Source organism: Biomphalaria glabrata, chromosome 2 (assembly GCF_947242115.1).
Source record: "Biomphalaria glabrata chromosome 2, xgBioGlab47.1, whole genome shotgun sequence".
Lineage (NCBI taxonomy): Eukaryota > Metazoa > Mollusca > Gastropoda > Planorbidae > Biomphalaria > Biomphalaria glabrata.
Window position 1 is genome coordinate 17,571,614 of NC_074712.1, and position 18,241 is coordinate 17,589,854.

Sequence of the window (18,241 nt, forward strand, 5' to 3'; positions counted from 1 at the left end):
AGTTTTACTTTGTATATAAGTTTGTGGAGGGTTTATCTTTTAAAAATAAAATTTAGATATACAATTGATAGCTCTATTTCTTCAAATACTATTGTTTCTTTAAATTATTTTCTATAAAACTTTGTTTTTCTTTTGCTTATTAAATAATTCATCTAGTCTATCCAATTTTTTTACTCGATACTTAGCGACCTCCACTCGTTACTTCGACTACTCTTCCTACACTTTTTTTTTTAAACTTTTCTTGGTTTTGTCTTTATAATAGATCTGGGTTGAAATCGAATGCCATTTAGAAAAAAATAATTAAAATATAAAATTGTCAACTGTTGTTGTTCCAACGTTGACAACCGACACCACACTCATGGGTACACAAGAAATGGAGGTTATGCAAAACACAAATGGAAATTGTTACATAGCGAGGAATCTAGATCTAGAATATATAGATTTGTCAAAAGATTTTTACAGAAAAAAATGTAGACCGTTTCCACCAGCTCTCTTGCCAGCAAAACTTCATAATGATTTTGATTTTTGTATCAGTGGAACATGTTTGCTACATGTGTACTTGGATCATAGCAATTTGACTCAACTACCAACTGGACTAGGCAGGGCACTGCCTTTAGTAGAAATATTTTCTGTGAATGGAAATGGGTTAATGTCTTTGCCAGATGATTTTGGACATATATCTTCTTTAAAAGCTTTATTTGTAGGCTACAATTTCATTTCATCCTTACCAGAATCACTTCATAAATTACGAAAACTTCGAGTATTGGATGCAACCTCTAATAAATTAGAGACTCTTTATTCTGAAATTGGACAAAATGTAAACTTAAGAATTCTAAAAGTAAAACAAAATAGGCTAAAATCTTTTCCAGCTACCTTAGGCCTGTTGAAAAAATTAAAAGTTTTAGATGCAGAGGTAAACTTAATTGAATTTTTGCCGTCCACTGTGAATTTCATGCAGTCTTTAAACATAATAAACTTGAAGAACAACTGCTTGAGCAGCATTCCAGAAACATTGGGTGATCTACAACATTTGAAGTCAATAGACTTATCAAAAAACAACTTGGAAAAACTTTTTGATCGCTGTCAATCAACCTTATCTTTAGAAACATTAGTTTTAGATAGTAATATGTTAAAAAAATTACCATTATGGATTGGTGACCTTTTAAATGTACAAGAAATTTCAGTAACAAACAACAAACTTTGTAGTGAATTTCTTCCAGATGAACTTGACATTTTATCCACAAAATTGACAAGCATAGATCTCAGTGGGAATCAAATATCTAGAATTCCTAATTCAATTTGTAAAATTGTTTCCCTCAAGAGACTGTCCATGGGTAATTCTTTGGATGTAACTGTTTTAGGGCCTTGTAGAAATTGGTTGCATATTTTGCCAGAAAACTTAGTGAATCTTAGACTTCTTACTGTACTACAGCTAGAAGGCAATCAGCTTCGAGCATTGCCAGAAGACTTTGGAAAACTTTTGAATTTAGAAGAAATTTACTTAGGTTAGTATTGAGCTGTAAATTTTAATTTTAACATGCAAAACTTTAGTGTTTTAATGATTCATTGTCAGTACTAGAGCTTAGTCTTGCAAATAGTGAATTTACTTTTAATCTAGAGCCATCTAGCTTTCGTAATTTCTTAATAATTCATCTTTTAAAGGTATCTCATGACATCACTTGAAGAAAGTAAAACTCTATTGCCACTTGACGTTTGCTCTTTTCACCATATATAACACATTTAACTTCATCAGCCAAGTTTAACAAACATTTTTAGTATCAGGTTACATCAGAATGACAAATAGCTGGCTAGAATGAATCTCATAGTACCCTTATTTATAATTTATAAGCATGAAGTCTATTCATTATGCCTAAAACTTTTATTAAGACATCCATCTATCCCAGTGGCGCTACAGCCCATAGAGGGTTCTGGCCTGCTTCAGCACATCCTTCCATTCAGATCTCTCCATCTCTCCTGGGCCTTTCGTCTCCACATTTTATTAGGACATTATTTTTTTACAATTTATGTATAATTGAACATAGCTACAAAATCTATATGAAGATCTGTGATGAATTGACTCAGACAATCACTACAGATTTTATATGCCTGTTTACTTGAAATTTCTGTAAATTGCACCTCTTAGTAAATTGTTAATACTGTTCCTAGGTTCTAGTATAATAAGTAATGCAGGATTTTTTTGGTACAGTAGCACTTCAATATATTTTTTGGCTTTAGCACTAAGCCTTGGCTCATCGTTATCTCTTATATTTAATAAGCAATTTATAAACCTTCTTAATCTTAACTAGAAATGAACTAAATCATTCACCCAAGTAACATTCTTGAAGTTACTCAGCATGCTATTAGGATACACTGCCTGTATTATTTTATAAAAAATGTTAAAACTTAGTTGTTAGCTAGTGAAGAAATACCAAAAACCAAGCAAAAGGCAGGTATGTAAAGTGGTGTAAATTAAGCTCTGTAGTTTAGATAATATCTCAAGCTGTGCTTCTAGTCTGACATTGCAGGAACAAAAAAGATGTAGGCAGTTAGTGTCAAGACATGAAGCTGATTTACTCATGTAGCATGTACACTGATTATCGCAGAGAGTCAGTGCACTTTTCAAATTATTTATGAAATGAAAAATAAAGTTTCTGTTTACATTTCAGGTTCAAATATGATTAACAGTATTCCAGAATCATTTTCTTATCTTGCCTCCATCAGAATCTGTAGACTTTCAGAAAACTTCCTGAGTATATTGCCAGATAACTTTGGTGCCTTGATAACTTTAACTGAGCTGTACCTTGATTCAAACAAAGTAAACATTTTATTATCTTTAACATTATAAACTATATATATATAATATATATTTGTAAAAATTGTGCAGATATGATATGTATTTGAATTGAATGAATTTGTTGTTTGTACCAAATTACTTTTCAGAACTCTTATTGCTGAAATGTTCTCTCAGAAGTCACACAACTTCTTAATCAATAATTATGCAGAAACTCATAAGACTGCTCTATTGATTGTAATTATTTTTTGTTGTTGTATTTAAATAAGATAAACTTGATCTTTAAGAAATAATATGACACTTTTACAAACATTATTAGTAAATGATATTTTAAAAAATATGTGTCAAAAAGATTAGCTCTTGAAAAATCATCCACTTAAAGAGCATATTTTTTTAAAAACAAAGCTTAAATTGAGTGGAACCGCATCAATTATTTTGAATCAATCATGCTATTAATTTTTAAAAGCTCTAGACTAACAATGTTAGTGCAAATATTTTAATATTTGTTTTGTTTAGCACAGTTTTCATGCTTATAGCATGCTCAATGCGCTATGGTCTGATCACTTTTGTGGACCAGTTGGTGGGGGGGGGGATATATGGGAGAAGATTTCTGTGCTTAGAAGTTGCTCGAGTCTGAAGCTTATCTCCCCTTAGTTTAGTACATTTTGATTCAAAATTAATTCATTATGACTTATTCATTAACGAATTAGCTAATTTTTAATTGATTCGTACATTGTTATCAACAATGAATAATTGTGCAAAAGTTTTAGCCTGATCTGGTAATTAGGAGTGGGAGAAATTGTGTGTACAAGATTTCTAGGCTTTTCTTTTAGTTATTATTAATATAACTTAATAGCCATTTATGCAAAATTGTATGCTACATGATAAAATCAGCATAACAATAGGCCCTGCATTTTTATATTTAAAATAGAAATGTAAATTTACAAATAATTATGAGTTTTAGAAATCTGATATTGAACTATTTTCTTATTTAAAATGAGTCCTTGTTGCTGTGTTGTTGCTATTAATATTTAATACCATTGAAATTTTCAAATTTTTATAGGTGTTCTTTTAATAATTTCTGTTAGTATTTATTATACTTTGGTGAAAACAAACTGCATAATAAAGTAACCAAAAAATATGTACAAAAATAACATTTTAAAACGTTTTCTTTATTTTCACAGCTCAGAAAACTCCCAGACTCTATGAAAAACTTGACCAACCTAAAGGTTCTAAATCTTAAAGGGAATCCATTCAAAGTAAATCCTAACTTCATGTTCACTGAATTGACCAATTTAAAGGACTACTATTCAGATTTTGTAAGATTATATTTTTTATTTTAAGCTTCCTATTTTACTTAAATATTGTTATGACAGGTTCTTGCCTTTGAACTGTTAAAAATAAAATGTTAGCGGTTTCTTTTCCTATCTTTCACAACACACATACCCAATAACAACTACAGAAAAAGTTTAAATGTTGTTTTTTTTTTCATTTTATATTTATTAGTACATTTAAATTTTGGCACTTTTTAACAGTAGTTATTTTAAAACTTAGGAATTTGTTGCTTTTTAAGACAGATGAATGTCATGATGAAAGTTTTCAATGTAAAGATGAAGATAATAGAGAAATAGAAGACAATGATCAGTTTGAAAAAGATTTATCTCGATCTGAAAGCTGGGATGGAAGTAATAGCACAGGTAAAAATAAATGTTTCATCTTTGTGATCATGCCATAACTATTGCTGATTCCTTTCATTTCAAGACCCTTTTGATATGGAATCTTTTATGGGGTTCTGTGGCACTTACAATGAGCCCAACTACAAGTAGTTTTTGCACCTACAAACACACACACACACATATATATATATATATATATATATATATATATATATATTGTAACTCTCTAGGTTAGGCACTCAACCAAAAGGCAGGCAACTCAACACAGTTTAACAGGAAATAAATAGTTGTGTTTATTCACTAGGGTAAACACATAACCTCCTTCAGCTTCTCAAAGTCTTACTACTACTAAGTATACCAGTCCTTTGCTACTTAACCTGAATGTGGACCAACGACAGCCTTCCCCGCTTCGCTTTAGGTCCCTACTACAACCTTCAGGCAGCACAAACGTTGGCGTCTTAGTTTCCCAAACATTCAGACTCTTCACAATCCCTGATACACTGTTTTTCTCTCCATTCTAGTGTCTTCCTGTTTATGTTCAACATTGCGCTAGTGCGCATCTAGAGCACTGGTGCAAGGCAGGGTTACAACAATATATATATATAAATTTTTTATTACATTGGTTTGACAGTTTTGTTTGAATTGTTAGAGAAAAAAAGTTTTATTTCCCTTTTCCATTACATTCCTTTGACGATTATTCTTGTTCTAAAAAATATTTATCTGTATGAAAATACTGTTTGTTTAATTTTAAAACGGGGGTTGGCTCTCAGAAGACCAAAAGAAATCATTTCACCTCTTCAATATGCAGGCCTTAGTGAAATTAAATTTTCAGTAAATCTCTTTGGTTTTGAGATCAAAATATGTCATTAAGACATGCTGCTCGCACCCAATAGCAGTCTTTTCCTTTTCGGTATTTACTAAAGAGACAAATGAAAACGTTTTTGGCATGAAAGCAAAAATATTTACAATATTTTTTTGCAACCTCTTTTTTCCACAGATTCTATGCAGAAATCAGCTTTAACTGAGCTTGGTGGAGAGGAGGAAAACTGGGATGAGGTTTCAGAGAAAGAGATGTCAGGAAATAATGGACAGTTTGGTAGGGAAAATTTATCACATTATTTAATTTTTACAATGTATCTCTTCTTGACTTAAACAAATGGTAACCAGCCATGTGGTTTGTGGTGCAAACTATATACTTCTAAAAAATTCTTATTTCTATAGCTACAATAACTACATGAGCATTATAACCATGTAATTGTATCAAGGGTTTACTAAAAAGGTTGATATTTATAATAGCAATTATTTTTTTCCAGCAAGTTGTAAAAGAAAATAAGTATATACTCTATCTTTCTCATCATGTGTCTGCTTATTTACCCTGACAATATTTTCTACATTATCTTGGGTAGATGATATTTTGAACTGGACTTTAGAACTATCCTATTAGTGTATATAATACATTTTTTTTAATGTTAATTTTCTCTTTTTTTTTTTAGATCTGGATGAAACAGACTCTGTCCAGCCTCATCGTCATGAATTCTCTTACATATTTGGGACTAATTGGATCCCTGGTCCAGCTGTCAGTTATACTAACTACTATGCTAGATGCAAAATTAACATGTTCAGAGGTTGTGTTACAGGGCAATTTGATCATGCAGAAAGTTAAGACTTGTTTCTTTTAGTTATTTTATACATCAAACATTTTCAATGAAATTTGTTTTAGTCAAACATTTTGTGATTTTTCCAAACTTTGATTTTAATATATTTAACCTTGCCTATTCAATGTTTGTTCTTTTAAATTTAGTGTTTTAGTTAATAAATAGTTGTTGTTTTTTTATTACTCTTAGCTCTTAACATTAAAAAATAGTTTTTATTCTTTACATGACTAAGTTGTTATCAATGTTACATCCAAAGATGGTGCTATCAAGCATTTTAAGATATATTTCTGTCATTGTGGTTAAATCATTCTAGTTGTCATTGGGATAAGCATTTTTTATGGATTTGTGTGTTTTAGTCTGCTTTTTAATCTATATCTGTAAAGATCCAAAACCTCAGTGTTTGTTTTTTTTTACTTCTAGCATTTGGGGTTTGTAAAAAAAAATAGTAGTCTTGGAACAAAAAAATATATTGTCCTTGAAATAGTTTAGCACTTTTCATGTTCAATTGTGGCCTGAAACTGCCCACTATGGTTAAGTCTTTCAAATTTTTTTAGATGTCTAATAGAAATTATGTTGTTTTCATTTCCTATTCTCATTTATTTTTATTATGGTTACAATAACTAATTATACTTTATAAAGGTAATAGGTATTTTTTTTTAAACATGGGATTGTACTTTTATCTTTGTAAATCATTGTTTGTTTGGATGGCAATATCATTTCCATTGGAAAGGTTTTTGTATTCATCTTTAGAACTGATTAGCCAAATATATGACAATGTGTGTATTGAAACGGAATGCTTTGTAGAAGGGTGTTTCACTTAAACTGTTCTGTTGTAGAGACAAGGTATTTTATTCATGAGGGGGGCAAAGAAGGTAGCATGTCTCTGAAATTAGCTCGTTCTTTTTATTTATATTTTTTTATGTTGACTAAATGAATTATAATTGTCCAATTTTAAAGTTGTGTGTATAAAGTTGTTGTTTTTTTAAACTTTCCGTCTTTCAACTGTTTTTTTGTCTTTTAAAACTTATTGATTCATGACACTTTGTAATCCTATTTAAGTGATGCAATGAAAACCTGCTATGTCTCAATAGTGATGAATTTGTAACTAAACTGAAACTCAGAATACTGCTGCAGCAATGTTTTGTCTTTCAAATAAAAACAAGCTCATGATATTAGTACATCAACTTTGGTTGTTGTTGTTTTTTAACAACTAACATTTTGCATTGTTAAATAAACATGTATATACTTGTAAACAAATATAAATGCACATCTTTCTGTTTTGTTTTGTTTTTTAAGTGGAGAAGATGAAGATAAGATTTAATTTTTTAAAATGTTACTGCTTGGATGTAGCACAAAACCTTAATACTATCAAACTTCTGAGTGGTGCATGGTGGTAGTAAAATGCTTGGCCTCCAAACCTTGGGATTTTGAGTTCAAATCCTGGTGAAAAGTTAGATTCAGAACTTCCGAGTCCACCCAACTCTAATGGGTACCTGACATGTTAAGAAAGTAAAGGCTGTTGATCTTTGTGATGGCCACATTACACCCTCATTATTTATTATAACTGTTGGCCACTGAAAGAGATTAGCTATACATCATCTGCCCCCATAGATTACTAGATCTAAAAGGGGTATCTGCACCTACTTGCAATCTTCTTGGGTTAAATACACCTTTCCCCATTTTGCAAGTATTGATCTTTAACACAATAAGACTAGTTACTTTGGTCCTGAACTCCACTTTGCTTTTTTATCAAACCTTACAATTGTTTAGGAATAATAAATTGTTTAGATAAAAAGAATGATTGAGACAGTATAAATGATTACCATTAGTTTTTTTCACCCCGCCCACAACCCAATCTTCTATGCTTACAAATGTAGCTTCCTACTGCAATAACTCATAATAACATGCTCCACCCCCACCTTCTTTTAATGCAGTAGAGCAGAGTAACCTCCCCCTCCCCCAATGCTGAATACAAAAGCAATTGAAAATTGGTTTTCCTTGACTAAATGTTTTGTTTTACTCGATAATAATCATGGTAGATAACTTATTTTGCAATGAATGTCTAACCAAAATTTCAGTTGGGAAAAAAAGTTACATTTCAAGAGGAATATTGAGACAACAATCTTTTGGGAACAATAAAAGAATTGATTTTCTATACATCATCTTCGAATATGTTTGCATCAGGGCTTGCTGTATAAAACAAGACTAATTCATACTAATTGTATTATTTTCTGAAGTAATCCTATAATGCAATGTAGCTAGAACGCCTCCAGGATGATGGCCCCTGAATCCCAAAACTACGTGGACACGGAATAAACAAGTTGACACTGTATGACACAGATCTAGCAACCCACTCAACTAACGTCAGATTGGAGTTAATGATATATAGGTCAGACAGTAATTTCTTTTTAAAAGTAAGAATGGCTTAGGAAAAAAAAAAGATATTTCTTCACTTTTATGTGTAAACAAAATGTAGAGACTAATGGAATTAACACAACCAAAAAAAATTGAAGACAAAATTCACATTAGTACACACGCAATTTTAACACATGAGAAACCCCATCCAGAACAGCCTGGGAGAATCTTTCAAATTAGCTTAAATACATTAACAGCTTCATATTTAGAACAAAACATTTACTGGTAACATTAACAGCCTCATATTTAGAACAAAACATTTACTGGTAACATTAACACTCCCCTCCCAATCGCTTACAAAGAGAAACTGAAAAAAAAAAAAGTCTATCGAGCATTGAGTGCCCTTTATATAAACAGTACATGTACTCCCAGTGGAGCATAGTGCTGCAACCATGACTAAGGTTAACTCTCCCCATCCCTTTTCAAAAATAGGCTACTGTCACCAATTTCCAAGAGGAGGAGGTTAAATTCACCCTTTAAAAATTAAAGCAAAATTATAGTTATCACATGAGCGATTAAGCAATATATGTGGGGCTCCATTTATAAAGTGCGGTAAGTAATTTAAAAGATTAAATATTTGACTTGCCTTTTTTTAAAGATGAATAGGGATTTTGAAAGTGAATTTGAAATAATGCTAGGCGCCGGGTATGTATTGTTAGACACCTTATTTATATAGGTTAGTTATTTTAGTTATTTAGCGACGCACCATAGTAGACGCATATTGAACGGGACTAGTGACGTTTGGGATATGTTGGGTTAGAGACCGGAAAATCAGTTAGCGATAGAACACTCCAGGGTAACGACGTATTTAGTGACAGAGACTTCTACTGTGGCCCTTTTATCAGAATAAATACATGTTGAATAGTTCATCAGAGTCGACTACATCTCTTCACTAGTTAAAATAGATGTTTGTTTCGTTCTATCTGGATTGTTGTTCAACTAAACGTAATACACCCGAACAATTACACCCAAACGATTGCAGAGTAATTGGTTGACTTCAAGACAGCCTGAACAAGCAACATCACAGTGGCGACCCCGAACCTCGAAGCCGGACCCCTGATGAAGCCGAACATCGAACCGGACCTCGAAGCAGAACGTTTACTCAGGTGAGGGTCGTGCACTCGAAGATAAGATTTCATCGGAGTACGGCTGAACACAGCATCACCGCAGAGTGACTTTGTTCTAGATCTACATGCAGTCGTCGCCTGTTTGATCGCACGTTCAACGAGCCGTTAACTCAGGGTGACCTTCGTCAGGACCGTAATCATCGCAACGTCTGGTCTACTTAACCAGTATAGTATCAAAGCCTGATCTTCATATGCTGAATCGACCTACAGCCAGAGAAACCGTTCATTCATAACGGGTGAGAGATCGTTAGTGAACCTGTTGGACATATTTTTTCTTCGTCATAGGAGCCACATTGAGTATCAAGTTTTACCTCGTCAGTTTCGAGAAGGACAGTTTGCCCGCTGTCAGAAGTATTGTGAGTACTACAAGTTTGGTAGCTAACTAAATCGAAATCGCTCTGTCGTCTTACCCTTGGAGAGATTCTTGTGGAGCAGTTTGCTCATTGAACCGGTTGCTTGCCATTTTTATAACGGTCACTATGTTTAACCTTTGGAAGGTTAGTAAAGTAATCTTTATCAGTACTGAACATTGATATATCTAGTATTCGTCGGTCTAGACCATACCTAGACTTGTTAGCAGTGAAGTTGTGGAAACAGCTACATCCACTTAATTTCGTTGAAAACCGTTAATCGTCTAACGGAACGTCGTCGGAGGTGACCTTGGTCTCACCTAGTCTACATTGGACAGTTTGGTCTAGTGAAGCAGAGTACAACAGCAAACTTCGTCGTACTACCAGAGTAGCAGCAGAAGCAGTGAACTATTTTAGAAAACCGTTATTCGTCAGCCCAGATCAAGTCATCGTCAAGAAAGTCGTTATTCGTCAGCACAGATCAAGTCATCGTCAAGAAATTCGTTATTCGTCAGTCGTCCAGATCAAGTTACCGTCAAGAGACTGTTATTTGTCAGTAGTCATCTACACAAGTCAAGTCATCGCCAGAAGAACCGTTAACCTATTCGTCAGTAACTGTGTACACAAAGTCGTCGGAACTACACATACGGTCATCAACAGTCGTCGAAGGGACTGAAACATTTTGCTGTGGCATATCAGGACATCTGTGGCATTACGTGGGATACTGGTAGCACCGGAGAACAGAGTCAGAACTGGAAGAGAGGCAGTGGAATTTGTTGTGATCTAGCATATTCGGGAGTCCGAACAAAGGGATCTTTCTTATCAAAAGCTAAGTGCCATTTTTCTTATTAGTATATGTTTAGATTGCCCTTAGAAATAGATTTTGTCTAAATTTGGTACGTTAGCCTGAGTAAAATCAGGTGGTGCGCCTTAAAACCCGTCGGGGTAAAGACATAATTTAGATGAAAAGCTATATTATACGTTTAGGGTTGTAATTTGTTTTGTTTGTGTAAACGTCATATCCGTTGTTGCCTAGTTACTTCGTGACGTTATCATTGTGTGCCATATTGTCACATCCCAACCCATAGCGATAGTCTCATTTTAATTATTTCATTTGTTTATATTATTTTAAATTATTTATTTTTATTAATTTAATTAGATCTGTATTTTTTTTTTCACTTAATGATAGAAAGTGCGGGTAGGATTCTTTTACTGTGAATCAGACTAATATAAATTTAGTTTGAGCGGTTAAAATCAAATATGATTTTGCCATGAGAATAATGCCGAAACTGGCTATGTAGTCAAACACTATCGTCTGGCTAAATTTAGATCTGCAAATTGTTGTACATCTCTTTGGTACAATTAAATCATCTAGACTCTAATTTGAAATATTATTAATTGGAAGATGAATGAAGGTAGTACATTCTAGATATATATATCTTGTTGAAGATATATTTGACATTGTATACACATATTTGTTTCGTATGGTTAAATAGAACCATAATCGACTCTAGATCTAGACTCTAGACAGTCTTTGAATTTACTCTAAACACTTCACTGTGACTTCAGTCATACCAGATTTTAAAATTGATCATAGTTATTCATACTAGATCTAAAAGTCATAGTGCTCTTGATAACTATAGATCTAAATAGTATTATTATACATACTATAATATACTAGATTTAAATTTGTGTGATACTAGACCTAATATACAGATTTGAATATAACCATAATAACTCAGACTAGATTTATACATTTACTAAATTTATAGATAGAGACATAACATTTAAAATTTGTATAAAAGTGTGGAAAAACATAAATATAAAATAAGTTTAAAGTATAGCCATAACCAATATAGGCTAAGTAAAAATATATATAAAATATAAAATACAATGGCTACATCATCATATGTGGACCTTAAGGAGGTTAAGGAAACAGCTATGCAGGATGGAAAGGCCATGGAGTTAAAAGGAAAGGACTTAGCAGCTTATGTACAGCAAGTTGTGAAGGAAGAAACGGAACGTCAAAGACAAGAGATAGAAAGACAAGAAGAACGTCAGAGACAAGAAAGGATCAGAAAGGAAGAATATGAGAAACAAAAAGAGGACCAAGATAGGCAAGACAAAGAGAGAGAAAAAATTAGAGAGCATGAAGCGAAAATGGAGAAAATGAGATTGGATGCAGCACAAGCCAGAGCTCAAACTGAACAAGGAAATAACACAAATAACTCAAATAATTCTACCACACAAAGAGACAACCATAATTCACAGACATGGCTAAAGAGAAAAATACAAAGTTTTGATGAACAGAAGGATGACATTGGTGATTTTTTGAAAAGATATGAGGCAAAAATGTCTACATTTAATATGCCTGAAGAAGAGTGGTCTGAAATACTGATAGACTTTGTTCATGGTCAAGCTCTAACAATATGCCAAAATCATGACCATCATATTGATGATAGCTATCAGGTTTTAAAAAGAGAGTTATTGAATGCATATGGTCATAATGCTACAACTTTTGGAAAGAAATACTTTGACAATATACCATCATTAGGAATAGAACCCCAAACTACCATTAATATGGAAAAGGATTTTTTCAATAAGTGGGTAAAATTAGAAAAAGTGAATAACTCTTATGAGGGATTAAAAAATTTTATTCTAGTGGACAACTTTGTAAATAAATGTGATTCTCAATTACAATCTTTTATTAGAGAAAGAAACCCAAAAACTATAGATGAAATAACAGAGATAATGAGAGTATACAAAAATGCATATCCAAATAAACCATTTTCTGATAGGGATAAGAGCAAAGTAGATTTAATAGGATACACCAAAGAAAATGTTGATAGAAGTAAAAATAGAAGCAGATCAAATAGTGGAAATAGAAAATATAATGAAATAACCTGTTTTAAATGTCAAGGAAAAGGTCATATAGCAGCTAACTGTAGAAGAGGGAATAGTAGGTCTGGAAGTAGAAATAGGTACAATGAACAAAATAACAGTAGATATAGGAGTAGAGATAGGAATGACAGGGGAAATTATAGAAATAGGAGTTACAGTAGGGAATACAAAAACAAAGGTACAGATAGGATATATTTCATGGAAGGAAATAGGAACAATTTTGCAGTGTACCCAGGGTTTGTAGATAGAATTCCGGTGGAATTAATCAGGGATTCAGGTTGTAACACTTTGGCAGTAAAAACTAAATTTGTCAAACCTCATTGGTATAAAGGGTTTACTAAGAAAGTAGAATTAGCAGATGGCACCGTAAGGGAATTTAAAGCTATAAGGGTGTACATTGAAACTCCATTTTTCACTGGTTATTGTGATGGCATTGCAATACCAGAAATGAGATATGATATGTTAGTAGGAAACATAAAAGGAGTTAAAGAATGTTCAAGAAAAGAATTAGAAGACTGGCAAAACAAATACAAAAACATAAGACAAAATCATGAAAACATAGAAACACAAAATATAACAAGTATGGTAATAACAAGATCAATGGATAAACAAGATGAGAAACAGAAAAATACAATAAATGTAATAAGTAATGATAAAGAAAAAGAAACCAGTAATGTAATACAAATAGAAAATACAGAGGTTAAGGAAAGAGAGATAGAAAATGAAACACAAAATAATCTTGAAACACAAATATCTCAAAGTGAAAAAGAAACAATACCCAAATTTGCATTAGAACAAATGAATGATAATATTATTGGGAAAATTTATTCAAGAATATCAGATAAAAACAATAATAATCCAATGGAGAAATTTTGTATAGAGAATAAAATATTATTTAGACAAACAAGTAATGATAACAAGAAAATAAAACAACTTGTCTTACCACAGAAATATTGGAAAGATGTTTTAATCATGACACATGATAATAATTTAGCAGCACATAGGGGAGTAAAGAAATGTTATAGGAATTTGTCAAAACAAGTATTTTGGCCCAAAATGAAAGCAACAATCAACAAATATATAAACTCATGTGACATATGTCAAAAGAGATCTAACAAAAGCCTAGTGAATAAAGCACCTATTCAAGAAATGGATGAACCTACAGCACCATTTCAGAAAGTATCTATTGATTTAATAGGTCCTTTAATTCAAACAGAAAATAATAACAAATACATTCTAACAGTAATAGACATGTTTAGTAGATACCCAGAGGCAATTCCATTATCAAATACAAGTGCAGAGAATATCATTAATGCCATAACTCAAAAAGTAATTACAAGACATGGTATACCTAAAATTATATTGAGTGATCAGGGATCTCAGTTTAAGTCAGAACAATTTAAGAAATGGACTAAACAATACAATATACAACACATATACTCTTCGGTTTACCACCCAGAGAGTGGTTCATTAAAAAGATCACTAACAAAAATAATTCAGAATAATCAGAACAAGTGGGATCATTACATTAACTATGTACTATTTGCTCATAGAAACAACATCCATGAAGCAACACAATTTTCACCATATGAAATAATACATGGAAGAAAACCCAGAGATGAATTAGATGTTTTTAAAGAAAATCTAATAGACAATGAGAATAAATTAAATAATGACAGTGAAACAACAATCACAACAGAATTGAAAGAAATATGGACTCAAGCATATAACAACAACAAGAAATACAAACAAAGTGCTCATGAGAATCTAAATAAGAAAAGACAATTGAAAACACTAGAAGTAGGAAACAATGTATTAATATTGATAAATGACCTGAAAAATAAAATTGGTAAACAATGGAAAGGTCCATTTAAGGTGATAAAACAAATTAGTGATGTAAATTATCAAATTGAAATAAATGGGAAAATTAAAACATATCACATAAATAATTTGAAACTGTATCATGATAGAGAAGATGAGTTGATACAAAACATTCAGGAGGAAATAGAAAATACATTTTCAGAAAGAGAAGAATGCTTGATGATAATAACAAATGAAAATCATAATGAAAATGATATTAAGGAAATACCTGTAATAGAAACAAAAGAGAATCAAACTTGGCAAAAGATTAATCTTAATAATTTAACTAAGGAAAAGTCAAAAGATATAACTAAAATAATACAGGAATACAAAGAAATTTTTTCCAGTATACCAGGAAAAACTAATATTATTAAACATGACATTAAAGTAACAGACTCAAAACCTATCAAGCTTAAACCATATAGAATACCGCTACATTTACAAGACAAAGTAAAGAAAGAAATAGACAATTTACTAGAATCAGGTATAATTGAGCCATCAACATCTCCTTATGCTTCACCAATTGTGATAGCCAAAAAGAAGAATGGAGATATAAGGTTATGTATTGATTATAGGAAACTTAACAACATCACAGAATTTGACCCATATCCAATGCCAAATATAGAGGATATTTTACATAAATTAAATGGAGCAAAATTTTTTACTAAATTAGATTTAACTAAAGGTCATTGGCAAATACCTTTAACAGAAAATGCAAAACCTTACACAGCATTTGTAACACCATATGGTATTTTTCAATGGAATTATATGAGTTTTGGATTAGTAAATGCACCTGCCACATTTAATAGAATGATGAACATGATAATTGGAAACAAAGAAAATGTTATTTGCTATTTGGATGACATATGTATTTTTAATAATAGTTGGGAGGAACATTTGGTAGATGTAAAAGAAGTGTTCAAAATAATAAAAGAAAGTGGACTTACAATTCAAGCAGAAAAAGTAGAAATAGGATTGGAGGAAATAATTTTCTTAGGACATAAAGTAAATAACAACATGATTAGCCCTATTGAAGATAACATAAAGAAAGTACTTAATATTGAAATACCTACAACAAAAAGACAAATTAAAAGCATATTAGGAATAGTAAATTATTACAGAAAGTTTATTAAGAACTTAGCAGAAATAGTGAATCCATTAAATGACTTACTTAAAAAAGGAAAACCTCAAAAAGTAGTTTGTAATGAGGAATGTGTGAAAGCTATTGACAGAATTAAAGATGTTTTTAGTCATGAACTAATATTAAGACTACCTGATAAAGACAAAATATTTTATGTCACAACTGATGCATCTGGTAATGCTATTGGTGGTTGTTTAATGCAGAACTATGATAACTTACATCCTATATTATATGTAAGCAGAAAATTGTCAGAGGCAGAGAAAAAATATAGTGTCATTGAAAGAGAAGCCTTAGCTGTAATATGGGTAATTACTAAGCTAGAGAGCTATTTAATAGGAAGGAAATTCATATTATTAACTGATCATAAACCTATTCAATATATACAGCAAAAGAGCATGAAAAACAGTCGTGTTTATAGATGGTTCTTAGCACTACAGGAGTATAAATTTGAAGTGAAAGCTATTAGTGGATCTGTGAATATTGTAGCTGATCTATTGTCTAGAATGACATTGAAATGAAATAATTTTGTAAATAAACTATGATTATATTGAGTATGTAATATATATTAATATATTGACACCATTTATATGTTATGGAAAAGGGAGATAAGTAAAGTTGATATTAAGCATTTAAAAGTAAGTATGGATATTTTTTTTTTGTGTGAATCATTTCATATATCATTGACGAAAGTTAGTTCTATGGAAAAGGGTGAGTATAAAAGAAAAATGGACAAAAGCGTATAAAAGGGTGGTAAGAAAAAAAATTTATTGAATGTGTAAATAAAGTCTATAATTGTTTTTTGAAATATTGTATTTTATCAGATTACTGCCAGTGAAGAACACTTGTGACGTGTGACGTGCCCATAAGATGCCACATTTTCTTTTATGATGAACTGTGTACTAATGAAGATGATTTTGGAATGTTATGAACTGTTATGAACATTGACATGAATATGAAGATGTCAAGATGAAGAGATCAAGATTTTATGTTTGTGGTCTTCCCCTTAAATTGAAAATGCCCTTGTAAGACTTGACAGTAGTGGAAAAATATTGACATATTTTTTTTTCAAGGGGGGGAGGAATCTGTTAGACACCTTATTTATATAGGTTAGTTATTTTAGTTATTTAGCGACGCACCATAGTAGACGCATATTGAACGGGACTAGTGACGTTTGGGATATGTTGGGTTAGAGACCGGAAAATCAGTTAGCGATAGAACACTCCAGGGTAACGACGTATTTAGTGACAGAGACTTCTACTGTGGCCCTTTTATCAGAATAAATACATGTTGAATAGTTCATCAGAGTCGACTACATCTCTTCACTAGTTAAAATAGATGTTTGTTTCGTTCTATCTGGATTGTTGTTCAACTAAACGTAATACACCCGAACAATTACACCCAAACGATTGCAGAGTAATTGGTTGACTTCAAGACAGCCTGAACAAGCAACATCACAGTATGTATGTGTGCAAACACAAATGTGTCCCCCTCCCAAAACCACACACGAAAAAAAAAAAAAGTGTATGCCCATTGCTGCAACAGTAGGCCTACTTTGCCATCGGATTCTGTTTTGGGCAATCTCCCTCTGTTCATTTCCATCCTGCCACCTTTGCATCTTGATAAACCGAGCTCCTCCAAGTTTGGTCTCCCAGCCTCGTCTTACAATGCTTTCTGTTGTTCTTAGCATTATGTGTCCAGCCCCATTAGCGCCGTTTGATTTCTTGCTCTATAGGTGTTTTAGGATTTGCTTCCCATAAGCTAGGCCTATAGTTGAGATTTTGTTTGGCGATTAGGTAGGCTACCAGTGTTATGTCGCAAGCATTTATTGGTGGATGCCTGAAGCTTGTCTGTATTGTTTGTTGTTACTCTCCAATTCTTTGCGACATACATGCAACAAAAGAACTGCTTTCACATTTGTGCTGAAGATTCCTATTTTATTGTGTAGCGACATTGCTTAATTTATGACCGCCAGATCGGCCCGCAAAAAAAAAAAAAAGGGGGGGGGGGGATAAAAGTATGCTATAAGCATGAACGTTGTGCCAAACAAAAGCAATTAATATAAATATTTCCAATCTTGCATATTTATTATTGTTAGTCTAGCTATATTAAAAATTAATTATATGATTGGTTCAAAATAATGCAATTTCCACCAATAAAAGCTTTTTATTTTGTATATAGGCCTATTGGTTCTTCTTCTTGTTTTTTTTTTTTTTAAATATAAATATTCATAGACAAAAAAAAAAGATATGTGTTGTTATTTATTTTTTATTTTTTTTACTTTTTTTTTTATTTATTTTTACCATTTATTATTTCAGCCTTTTTAGA

At 31.9% G+C, this 18,241-nt stretch overlaps 1 protein-coding gene and 1 long non-coding RNA gene across 3 annotated transcripts; both read left to right on the top strand.

Moving 5' to 3' along the window:
- The first annotated feature begins 116 nt into the window (after nt 1–116).
- Nucleotides 117–7,306, top strand: LOC106056264 (leucine-rich repeat protein SHOC-2-like). Of its 2 annotated transcripts, XM_013212911.2 has the most exons (6): nt 133–1,505; nt 2,667–2,815; nt 3,976–4,110; nt 4,365–4,488; nt 5,465–5,563; nt 5,961–7,306. In XM_013212911.2, the coding sequence occupies exons 1-6, from the start codon at nt 359–361 to the stop codon at nt 6,128–6,130; spliced, it is 1,824 nt and encodes a 607-aa protein (XP_013068365.2). In that variant the 5' UTR covers nt 133–358; the 3' UTR covers nt 6,131–7,306. The 2 variants fall into 2 exon arrangements, 1 of the variants encoding a protein (XP_013068365.2); XR_001215685.2 differs by lacking the exon at nt 5,961–7,306 and having other exon boundaries at nt 117–1,505; nt 4,369–4,488.
- Nucleotides 7,307–9,188: 1,882 nt separating this feature from the next.
- On the top strand, nt 9,189–17,213 carry LOC129924512 (uncharacterized). The gene is made up of 2 exons (XR_008776451.1): nt 9,189–11,429; nt 16,738–17,213. It is a non-coding gene; the product is annotated as an uncharacterized LOC129924512 (long non-coding RNA).
- Nucleotides 17,214–18,241: the final 1,028 nt, after the last annotated feature.